Raw genomic sequence first — 12,522 nt, 5'->3', positions numbered from 1 at the left:
TGTCTCTCAGCGACAGGCTGTCTCTGCTCTTTGTGCCTTTTGTGATAAAGTAACTCACTGTCAGGGCTGAGAGCAACACTGTTGCAACAAATTATCTACCACTAAACAACACAATAACTTATACTTTACGGAAGCCCTAAGTGGACACGCATCCGTACATGTTATTTACTCTGTTTTCCCGTTATGATGTGTGACTTTCAGTTGTTTTCATGAGACCGCAGCGACGTCTGATGATCATAGAGATGCAAAAGAATGGTACAAACATAGAATTAACTAACCTTACAAGTGTGAGCATGCCATGTCATGTCTGTCCTAATGTTCACCAGCCTATCATTGAAAATCCTCCTGGTATTGCATGATTTCTTGAAATAATGGGATAAAATTAATTGCCACCGCAGGAAAACCAGCATCGCTAATGAGAAGAAATGAATTGAAAACTTCGGATAAACCTAGAAATGACTCGTTATCATTTCAAAACTGTGTAATCATATGTATGGACATGTCTGCCTAGGGCTTCAGGTAATTACGATGCCATTTGTTGACATGTTTGCATCCATTTTCCTGTAAATGGACACCAGTTGAGCCCTCTACTTGTTCTCTGTTGTGCCATTAGAACAAAAGCACATCTGTACTGTTCACAACAACACACACACACACACACACACGTTGAGTCCATGTGTTCTGAGTGCATGAAATAGTCATAAGGAGAAGTCTTTTTTTGGCTCTTAGCCAGACCGTCAGGAGCAGCAGCAGCAGTGCAGGAGTTTGTGAATAATAGATCACTAACGCAGACTCGCTCGCTGTATGAAGCGCTCTCTCCCTACGTCTCTCGCTCTCACGTGTCCTCTCCTGTGATGCAGCACTTTCCCTGACAGATCCTCCTGACCAGTCGCTCTTCCTGATCCACTCCAATCCTCCACATCTTTTACTCCCAGTGGTCTCCTGTCAAACGCTCACTCGTCTATATCTGCTTCCTCCTCTTTCATCTTCTCAGACGTCTTCCTCTCTGCCAGCTCTCTGATCTTCCTCCACATCCGCCCTCTCTGCCTCTGTGTCTGATGTTCTCACTCAACACGACAAATTCCCTTGCATCAAGTATGTCATGCAGGTAAATTTTGCAACTCACCGTCAGAGAAGTGAAGGTCATGCACATGCCTCCGAACCCGTTCATCGCCAGAGCAAAGAAGATCAGGATGGAGAGATCTGTAGGAGGGAGAGCACATTAGTGACACAGACAGAGAGATGTGGTGACTCTGCTGACTCAAAGTAACAACCACACGTCCCGTCTGATTGATTAACATGTCAGAGCCGCATCAATACACCATATACCGATGTGCCTGTGTCAGTGTGCTGTGTCGGGTCACTTACTGTTGGGGTCACTGGCACCGTAGGCGATGAGGAGGCAGGAGAAAGCAAAGCAGGCACTGTGGAGATGAAGAAACAGGTGTGAAGCAGCAGATAAATCAGCAGAACTGGTTAAAATGAAGCAAAATCAGGAGGAAAATTGAATTTTATTTCTCTTAAATCTTACCTGCCAAGAAGTCGTAGCTTCCTAGGACCGTATTTGTCCATGACGATGCCCATAGGCAGCGTGATGGCAGACAGCAGGAACGACCCCACAGTGAAGGCCAGGTTCAGCATCTCATCCTGGTCGTTGCAGATCTGCCAGCCGTTCATCTCCAGGTACTCTTCCTCCGGCTCCGGTGTGGTCATGTTAGAGATATTGAGGCCGGTGTTGTTTCCTGCATGGATTGAAATGTCAGATTATTAAATGTCGGATGCAAAAATAATGCTTCTGAACGGCTTTGGGTCCAAATGTTGCAGCTATTTAGTCTTCATTTACTCTCTGATGGATAATCTACATCTTTGTTTCATCAAATGTCAAAGTCAGACAGCCAGGTAGACACAGTCTGCTCAGGTAGTGTGAATATGAATCAGTGTATATTTGTTTACACAAGAGGTGAATGTATGAGAATGTTTATTTATGGCTTATTAAAATCAGTTTGTGGTTTCAGTTTTGCGTCATAGACCATCTTTTTCCTCTGATGATGAAAGCGTAACCTGATAAAAGTACAGACGTCACGTTCTAAAGGTCAGTGTGTGATCTCAATGTGATGCCTTCTAGGTATCTCAGAGGAACATTTTTTTAATGTTACCCTCAAAGACCTGAGCTCGGACATTCCGCTCTCTCTCTCTCTTATTGCTGGGCTGATCTCAAAGCCAGGAGACTCATTAAAGGTCGAGTAAACAGACCGGAGGGAAAACAACACAGGTGCCAGAAATAGTCAGAACTGAACCCCTGCACCGCGCACGTTGGAGGGGAATTCTCCGTAACACTCTCTCCCAAACACACGCGACCAAATCACTCGTAAACAGTCCACTGAGTTCATGCAGAGTCTATTTTGGTCTGTCGGCTCTATTAGAACATCGCCTCTGGTGAAACTCTGCTGATATCAACACGCAGACTGACAGCAGACAAAGAAAACAACTCCTCGTTCACCTTGACTTCGTTTTTGGTGAAACGCTCAGAAAACAATAGAGACACACTCAGCAGCTACAGCACATCTGATGTCTGGAGGAGGGCATGAAAGACTTAGTCATCCACTGTTTTTCTTAATCACAGTCCTGCGGGCGAGTTGTCAACAACAGCTCAAGTCTCTGCTGCATCCAACAAACAAGAGGACTGAAAATCTGCTCTCCAGGCCAGTTATGTTCCCAAAGGAGGGTGTGATGTTGATTTCTGCAGCTTAAGGTTAAAGGAGGGAGGGGAAGCTTTATCGTCATATTGGTGCAGACAGTTGACATGAGGATATAAGTGGGTGAAAGGGTACACGGCTTAATGAACATCTGATGCTTGCATTGTTGTTTTGCGGCCCATAAAGTCACTGAGAGGGGGGTTCAATGGTGGAAAGCTTTTAGAGCACACACCAGAGAAGACCGGTTTGATGCAACATGAGGACGTATGTGAGCGGGAGTGATTGGTTGGCTTTCATTTAGAGCTGCACGGCCCTTTCAACACATGCCGTAAGTTCAGGACAGCGTGCCAACAACATTTCCCAAAGCAGCTGATTCACTCACGCTCCTCAAAGAGAAGGGTACAGGAGTGTCTCACGGGGTCAGGAAGAGGACGCTACAGGAGTCATTATGAAATGTTTATATATATCTGTGACGGGGGCTGAAGCAGAGCTTAGTGCTACGATTTGGGCGGGGGGAACGTTCCCACCAACGTACCGCAGCTGACTGAAGAAGATCCTGAAGTAAACACCGCTATGTAACGAGGAGAGAGATTTATTCTGCATTGAGAATCAACTTGTTTGAAGTCAAATCAAACTGTGAAATAGAGTTTAACGTGCTGCGTGTAAACAGGCGTATACAATATCAGAAAAGAGGAAGAAGAAGCTAAATCAGATGCATGAAAATGTTCATGCACCTGTCTCAATACAAACGTCATCATCACCCTCGCCCACATGCTTGCTGTGAATCATCATGATCACAAGGATGCACACTGAATAAAGTCAGAATAGGGATGTAAATTTCAAGTATTTTCTGTGATTGACCGTTTGCACACACAGCCTGTACCTGGATAAAGTCAGGACATTGTCAGGAGCTCTGTGCGTATGTGAACAAAGCTAATGATGCTTTTTTCAACCTGGAGATTACAGGCTTTACTGTCACAGGCTGATATTTGAGGTGTAAAGGAGCATTAAGTGCTGACGGCAGGTCGAAACTAAGACAGCAGCATCGGCTCCCGAGCTTCATCGTGTGCTGACTAATCAGAGGAGCTGAGTCAATAAAGAAAACTTCACTCACAGGTCGTGTATACCTGCTGTACCTCAGAGTGAGCTTCTCCCAATGTCAACACTGCTTCGTTTCTATCTGTGGAATTATCTAATGCCACTCCGCTTCGTCTTCAGTGAGCTTCTCCTGCACAAACAGAGGATGTCAAACAGACTCGCTTCCTTCAGAGTCATCTTGTTTAATGATTACAACGAGTATGTACGAAGAGCTTGGTTTCCTTGGCTTCATTGTTGCCTCAGCAGAAAGCACCAAGACACACACTCAGCTCAGATTCTCATCTGTTAAGTGGATATACACAAACATTTACCAGGTATAGTTGACTTAGATAGAGGCTCAACTCTTTGTGATTAGAGGCTGCTTCTATAGGGATTATGTTAGTATTATGCAAAGGTAATGAGGTCAAGATTTGGTATGAAGGTCATGAAACAAAAGCTGCATGCAGACTTTAAACATACACACAGAAACTGAGGCTTTCTTAGAGTTTTCTTTTCACCTCGCTTAGGCTTCTCTAACCTTTAGAACACAACCAGATCTAATGAGACAAACGTGAGACAATGAGGACGTTGAGTGGCTGATGAGGAAGACAAAGGCTTTCCCTTTCGACTGTGCGGGAGCAGGCTGTGCCGCGCAGCTGAAAGACTCATTTCAAAACCTTCAGAGATACAATCTGAAGATGTTGTGAGATAAACTTTTCCGACATTTGTAAATCTTACTCAAGAGAGACAACGGCTAAGATCAGACCTTGCAAACAGATGACCAGATTTCTTCTAATTTAAGGCTATAAATTCAAAGTCAGAGCTCAACATTCCGAGGTATTCAAAAATGTATTTTCTATCAAAACTCAGAACTAGTGTTCAAGAAAAGGTGCTCTACTGTCAGATCTCCACAATGTCAGTAATGTCATGAGTCACACAGCTGCAGACGTCTCCTTTGCACACAAGAAGCAGAACAATGCTGCACGTTTGCACATTTCTGCCTGAGGTTATACAAACACATTGACTTTACGGAGAAATCCTCAGACTTCACCTTAAAAAACAATGTATGTTGCACTTACTCAACCTGACAAAAGCTTTGTACTTGCACCTGCTTGACCTGATTTCTAAGCTTTACAAGTAAACACCAAACCTGCTGATTTAACAGAGTTAGAAAGGCCAGAGAGAAGGGATGAGAAAGTGACACCCTGTGGTGTTTAGGGTTGGGTCAGATCGCTCAGTCAGCGGAAAAATAAATATATAATCTGTTCTGATAAAAAGGCTGAGTGCAATAAACAGCAATGGTTCTTAAGCTTTCATTCAAAGTAAACAAATGTAGTTTCCATTAGAGCGATAAGATAAAGTTATCATGAAGAGATGCAAGTTTTAAACACAGAATCTGACCACATGCTGTACAAAGATGAGAACATGGGGCCTCAATTAAAGTCCAAATAACATATTTGATAACGTTAACACTTGCAAGCTAGCAATAAGGTAGTGTTTCACAGTGTTATATGATACTGCAGAAGCCTGAAGCAAACATACATCAATACCAAGGGATGTTGTCGAAAATGAATCAAATGCAAAAATGCTAAAAACTGCAGTACCTCACGTGTCCACTTGAGGCTTGCTCCAAAAGCCAACAAAACCCCATTAACGCCCATGTTAATGTACCTATTTTTCTATGAAGATTTACCACTTTTACAGCCTGGTTAAAAATATTTGTTCGGTATGAATAGCCCAGTCTTTCATATCTTTTGAAGATATTACAGTTAGGGTTTTGCATAGATTTGCATTACGAATGGATGCTGTCGATGAGGCTACAACCATGCATTAAACAATCAGTGATCAATATGTTTTATTTACTCAAGTAGCTTTGAAAAGATCCTTAACTTAAAGTCTTATGATCATAATTTATATCCAGAGCTGCAAAAGCACAAATAAACAAAGAAATAGGCTTAACTTACCTCATCAATGTGGGCAATAGCAGCACTAAATGTCATGGTCTGTCCTACAGTGACCAGAATATTGTTTTGCTTTTGTAAGTTGCAATACTGGATCATGTTGGGCTGATGACAGTGCCCTCAGACAGTCACATGTTAGTGCAACTGGACGTGTAAGAGGGATGGATCCATTAAAAGGCCTCATATTCACAAATTAACCCTGCACAGCTTTCATCACTGTTTCTTTGTAGGACACAAAGAGAGAAACGAGCAGACAGAGACTCAATCAGCGGATCAAAGAGACAAAGTCAGTCTGTGTGATCAGCACTGTGGAGAATGAGGAGATGAATGGACTCATTCACACTTCTATCTGCTAACATGGAGATGGAGACGGGGACAAAACCTTGCTGATGATAAAAATGAAGATTAACTGTCGTTTAAGTGTGTTCATGCTCCGTTTAATCTGATCTACATCGCTCGTGGTTATAAAATCTTTCTTCTTGGAGGGAGCTCTCATCTGATTTGATTTTTCAGAAGCAATTTTGTGCCATAAAAACACAAACTAATAAAGACTTGCTGAGTGCAGCAGCTCCCTGCATTAGCTTTGATGAAAGGGAAGTAAGGGCAGAATACATAACAATAAAATAACCTGATGTGATCTGTGTGCTGGTTTGCTGTGCACTGCAGGAGCACTTCATAGCTGCTTTGAAGTTTGTTCAGAGGCCGCATGCTGCTGCTGTATCGACTTGTTCCCCGTGAGGAAACCCTCACTGCTGGATCAATAGGAATCTAGTTTGTTTGCTTATATACAGGTCACTGTCCTCCTCAAGGAAATGAAGTTTCAATAAAAATGAATGAGTACTGTAAATTATGCAGGGGCTGTCTTAATCACTAGAATAATTTAATTCCCCTTTTTATTCACAGCTGCAAGTTGTTTTTGTGTCTTTAGATTGCACTCAAGTAACTTTGCACCATCTAAAGTGTGCCATATGCATCCATCAGCTTCCCATCTTTATTAAATATGAAAACAATGCATATTCAACCTACCTGGTGCTTTACACAGGTACGAGTAGAAGCCTTCAGACTTCAGCATGATGAGCAGGGATCCCCAGCCCAGCAGCACGGCAGAGAAAAGCAGGTTCTCAATGACCGCTGTCACCGCCATCCACCAGCGGCGGGAGAAGGCTGTTGCCAAGGTGGGAGCCATCTCAGCTGGCTCAGAGGTTGCACTTCACTGGTCTGATTTGGGTTGATGAATGCTGACTGAGCCTGTGAGGCAAGATGACAGTGAAGAGAATATGATCACAACTTTTTCTTGAGCGAGTAAATTGCAGAAACAATGGAGCCTACTTATTCACATGTCTTTGTTAGCTTATTTGTCCATGTTTTAGCTCTATTTTTGTCTTTAATGTCTGAAACTACTGTTGGAAAACAACACCAGTTTCATGCCCTTATATGGTGAGCTGATTCAAAGCAGCTTGTGTTCACAGTAAAGTGTTTAGATTGACTCATGGGCCTGTCTTATATACATTTCTTTGTCTGTGCCTGATGTTCACCATGATGAAGGACAACCACACAAACAGAAAACAGCTGAGGCCTTTGAGGATCTAACCCCTCCTATTAATATTAACAACGCCTGCCTCTGCTCTGATTTGATTGGCTGGGTGGTTTCAGAATTCTTCTCCTATTGGCTGCCAGTGACATAGCTCAAGAAGCAGCTACACGTGAGGTTGATGTTGCGTTCAGAACAACTGGGGGAAGACAAACTCGGGTTATAGAAATGTTGTTTATGGTGAGATTTTACGGTAAATGTTGAACGAAATCATTTAAATTCGATGCTTGAATCCTGTTCATTTATTTATCAGACCCAGCTGTCAAAATGTCGTCGAATATGAGATGGTGTAAATAAAAAAGTGTTAAATTTCTGTAACTTGAATTAAAAAATACCTTCAAAAAGACATAACTACTTGATTTACTTTCCTTGATTGTGTGAAAGCATAAAGAGAAAAGGTTCATAGTTTAAGTCAGTTCATGTCGAGTGTGACGAGGCTACTTTGGTGAAAACAAGGGTCTGTTTACAGGACACTCGACTGTACTTGAATGCAACGCAGGATCCAGCCGGTTCGAACCAGTGCGGCGCGAGACTGACACAGTGGAGCACTAGCAAGTTGGCTAATGACAGTTGGTCTAATGTGACAGCATTTAAGAACAAAGACTAATTAAAATGAATTCAAAAATGAACATGAATTATTATAAAATGTGTATTAAAAAGTATTGTGATTTTTAGTGAAAACTTCCCCCCAAAACAGAGGACAAAAAAAACGTTAAATAAAGGTCTAACATGACACACACGAAGCCCAGACTCCCCCTGAATGTTGTTTGTTTAAACAGTTCCTCAGAGGACTGAGAACAATAACAAAGTATATTGCGGTAAATGAAGAGCAGCGTTAGAACTGGTCTGAACTGGACTGAAATCATCCGCACAATACCCCCCCTCCATCTCTTCCTGCCCCTCCACCTACTCTCCAATCTGCATCTCCATCTCCTCCCTGCTCAAGGACCAGCATCAACGACACAAGACACTTCCGGTTAAGCATTTCAAAATAAAAGTCTAATGATTGGTTACGTGGGGTTTTTTTGGATAATGATAAAAACAAAACACTATTTTAGCCACTAACTTTGGCCTTTTTTTATTCTAAACGTTAAAACATTATTTTATTAATTTTAACAGTCTTTTTTTTACTTAATTACTCAATTGTATTGATATCTTTTGCTTATTTATTTTATCTTCAACTCTTATCTTTACCCTTTTTTATTTATTTATTTTAACTTTTTATATTCTCAATATCAATTTGATGCTTTAACCTATTTTAATTACTTTACATTTTCGTTTTTTAATGTCTTGCCATTATTTGTTTTCTGCTCCTTTCTTGTTTTCAATCACTGTAAAGCACGTTGAATTGCATTTGATTTGTATGAAAGGTGATGTATAAATAATGCTTGATTGATGATTGATTGACATATGTTCACCAATATCTTAATGCTTTCACACTTGAGTAAAAACAAACAATTCAAAGGAACTGCAAATTCAAAAGGAACTAATTTAGTTTGACTTAAATTTCACGGCAAGACAAGAAATGGCTTAGATATGGGTCCTTTTTGGGGGCTTTTCACACTAAGTTGGGGACATGAATCCATACATTTTAGTTAGCATACTCAGTTTTCCAGCGATTGTCTTGACAGCTCAACTTATTTTCTCTATATCCGATTACTCTGTGTTCAATTTTGCTCTTAATACCATGTAAAAGACTTACCGGATAGTCTTTTATTTGTCATTACATTATTGATCTCATCTACTTTTTCTACAACTTGAGATATAAAAATGTTGCTTTTATGTTGAAGGCACTTTCTACACATTTCCGGTTGTTTCTCGGTAACTTTACGCACATCGATACAAGAGACGCTCAGCTGTTCAGTATCAACAACAGTACGGGGATTTACCATCATCAGGCTGCTGAAACAAAGACAGTTAACTGGCAATAACAACTGGTAACAAAGAAAGCTCCCAGATCCATGAGGCTCGACTTTTACTCTGCTGCCTCATAAATACTCTCCCAGAAATATAAACTTATTTCACAAATGAAATATCAACTTTTGCGCGTCAGGGTGCAAAATAAGGAAACGGAAGAAGGTGGTTGTGATGTGGATTACAATGAAAAAAACTGTCAGCTCATTCTGATATCACCTAAACAGCTGTGTGTGTGAATATAGATTATTTTTGTACACTCTCATCAGAGGAGAGGAGAGGGAATGACTGAATGGATTAAAAACTGTGAGACTTAAAGTTGATGCTGCAGGCTGTTGCAGCTTCCTCCCTTCAGCCATTTAACAAAGACAACACAGACAGGGATTAAAGGCTCAGAGTGCAGGAGGAAATACTCCAAATATAATGTTTGAATCAATGAAAGATTGTGTTTTATTATATGTGATATGAAAAAAAAAAGAATCCACATCTCATTCAGTGAAGTGCAGTGTGTGGAGCATCCTTGGTGCGGACATCCTACCTGAGTCCTTGGTTTCTGGGCACAATCAAGACCCGCTCCTTCCTCAGTCAGATCCTCTTCAGCACGTCCACAGATTCCCCGACGACACACACACAAAGCAGCAGGGACAATTCACATGTAGGACGTGTCTTTGGTTTCTTTGAATCACTATTTCTCTTCTCATCATCCCTCATTGCTGCAGCTTTATAGCAGCGCAGCAGCCGTGCACAAAAACAACACTGTGTCCCTATTGGCTGAGGGCTGAGCTAGGAGACCTGCAGTAGCCAATCAGAGCGCGGCAATATTATTACATGTGTGATGTTTCTCAATACTGAAATATTGTTGGGGAACAGTTGGCTGTGGTTTGTTTGGACACAGTCTGAAAAGGTGTTTACTGTGTGACAGAAGACAGCTTTTACTCTGCTACCACAACAATCCAGTCAGTATTACACCAAAGAAGCACAATCAATTAAGTGATGAAGAAAATCTAATACATGTTGTTGTAATCAATAAATGTGAACTTAAAGATAGCTTTCTTTTTAACTTTATGTTATTCTCTACGCTCCTGCAGTGTTAACAAATAACAGAACCTCTATGTTGCACTTTAAGGGATGTTTAAATCCACCTTTATGGCATTCAAAGGGCACAAAGGCTTTAATACAGTCTCAGAACCTCCACTCATCTTTGTTTGTATATACAAATCCAGTATGAACCAACACAAAGCCAACCACTGCAGTGTGTGTGAGTGCATGCCTCTACATACTAAGAGCCACTAAATAAACTGCAGCCACACCTGCACAACATGTAGGATTTAAATCCTGCCATCAGTATGCAAGGTGACTCACTGTTTACCTCTAACTTCATGCCTAAGGTTTAGTTCCTAGAAATACAGGAGAGGAGGGTACACACAGTCCGGAGCAGGATGCAGCTGAAAACTGAACCCGGGGTTTTTTTACACCGAGGGCGACCCCTGGTGGCTGCTTCTGTCCATGACAGGAAGTGCATTCTGTAAACTGTAGACTCTCCCTCATGAAGTAAATGCACTGACACATTACTCCAGGAGTACAGAGCTGGTTTTCTTGCATAATGGGATGATTTTCTGGTGATGTAGAAAACAAAACAACAGGCTGGTCACTTTGATAGGTCACACCATGCTGTCATTATCCACACTGAAGAGGTAAGTTATCCTTATTTCTATGTTTGTTTGGGCTTTTGCAGCTCTGTGATCCTCTGACGTCAAGTCCAAATCTTGAGAAAACACCTGAGTGTCACGTGAGGGAAAAACTGACGAAGGACCCAAGTGCAGATTTTAATCAACAAAACTTACTTAAATGCCCAAAAACTAAATCCAAAAGGAAACGGTGGGACACAGAAACACACAGAACACAGAGGAGACAAACAATGATCCAACACAGGACAGGGACACAGGAACTAAATACACAGAGTAATTAACACAGGACACAGTTGAAACTAATCAGGTTAATCAAAAAGGAGGGAAACACACAAGGGCAGGAAGTACAACTAAACTGGAAACACAAGGACTAAATAACTACAAAATAAAACATTAAATTCAAGACTAAGAAACAAGAAAATACAAGAGACATGGATCACTAAACACACAAGGAAGACAACAGATAACTAAGAAACACAAGGAAGAAAATAAACTAAACATCAACTTATGACAGTGAGAATAACTGGTATGAAAATGTATGGATGTATGTCCCCTTAGAACTTCCATAGATTGTCCTTTGCGTCTTGTTTACAACTTCTGAATTGGCAAACTTGTCATCAAATATTTGACAAATCAAGCATCCAGCAGACACTGTGTCATCCATTTGTATGTTGGTCTTTGTCCACCTTGCAAAACAAAGTAAGTGCCAGATATAAGCTTCCTTAACTCTTGTTTTAGTCTGATAAATGCTTCCTATCTTAAAACTTTAAAAAAATGTTAAAATCTATTTTCTTGTTGCCATTATTAAATATCAAAAATATGCAACTTAAGTCACTTAGCTAAGTGTTCGTCACTCATTTGCATTCTTACTTCATGTTTATAAATATTTATTAAGTTTTTGTTTGTTTTGTTCTTTTTACAGTCTATAATTTAAAATATATTCTAAAAATAACAACAGCAGCAGCTTTAAACAGCAGTCCAGTGGTTATGGAGTTCAGTACTTAAAGCTCCTGTAAGGAACTTTCAGTGTGTGTGACTCTGGCGCCCCTTGTGGGCAAAGTAATACCTCTTATTTCTTTGCTGATCATGTCCTGCACACATGTAATCAATTACTTAATTTATCTCATTGTGAATATTTGCTGTTGAAAATGTAAACGATGCTTTTGCTCAGTGTGATGACACCTTAAAAGTTAGAATAAAGGATGTGTCAGTCTCGTTCCTGATGGTCGGGTTTGTTTTTTTGGGTCATAAAAAGACGTCACTGTTGATTTCAGCCTGTTTCATAACCACTAAAAATCCTTTAGAGTAGCTTTAAGAATCAACACAGTCATTGTGACGAACAGTACTTCAGTAAAAGTACTGAGTTACATTCCAGCGCTGTTTATGGGTTAAAACTCAGGACCACCAGGCGCAGACTCAAGGGGGTCAGCAGACCTCTATGGCGAGCCTGTTTGTGGAGTCAGAGGATTAAGTTCAAAGCAGGGATAATGAAGTGCAACACTTTCTAGAAGTGTTCTGTAAACAATATTTACTTCACTTTCAGAGGAGATTGAAGCTGAAAAACCTTGACTGTAATCTGTTTGTTTCACCTTAAA

The 12,522-nt window shown here is 40.8% G+C and overlaps 1 protein-coding gene across 4 annotated transcripts in view; it reads right to left on the bottom strand.

Annotated features, from left to right (window-relative positions):
• Positions 1-9,999, bottom strand: part of LOC117825366 (large neutral amino acids transporter small subunit 4-like) — a 33,379-nt gene extending 23,380 nt beyond the window's left edge. The window contains exons 1-5 of one of the 4 annotated variants that reach the window (XM_034701178.1): positions 9,778-9,999; positions 6,761-6,982; positions 1,532-1,742; positions 1,369-1,424; positions 1,127-1,203 (exon numbers count right to left, since the gene is read on the bottom strand). In XM_034701178.1, the coding sequence (XP_034557069.1) occupies positions 1,127-1,203; positions 1,369-1,424; positions 1,532-1,742; positions 6,761-6,920 (504 nt within the window). In that variant the 5' untranslated portion in view covers positions 6,921-6,982; positions 9,778-9,999. Of the gene's footprint in view, positions 1-1,126; positions 1,204-1,368; positions 1,425-1,531; positions 1,743-6,760; positions 6,983-8,235; positions 8,296-9,777 lie in introns of those variants that run through there. The other 3 variants (XM_034701176.1, XM_034701179.1, XM_034701177.1) reach the window with 3 other exon arrangements.
• Positions 10,000-12,522: the final 2,523 nt, after the last annotated feature.

The sequence above is a fragment of the Notolabrus celidotus genome, chromosome 14 (assembly GCF_009762535.1).
Source record: "Notolabrus celidotus isolate fNotCel1 chromosome 14, fNotCel1.pri, whole genome shotgun sequence".
NCBI classification, from domain to species: Eukaryota; Metazoa; Chordata; class Actinopteri; order Labriformes; family Labridae; genus Notolabrus; species Notolabrus celidotus.
This window is presented reverse-complemented; position numbering and strand designations above follow the sequence as displayed.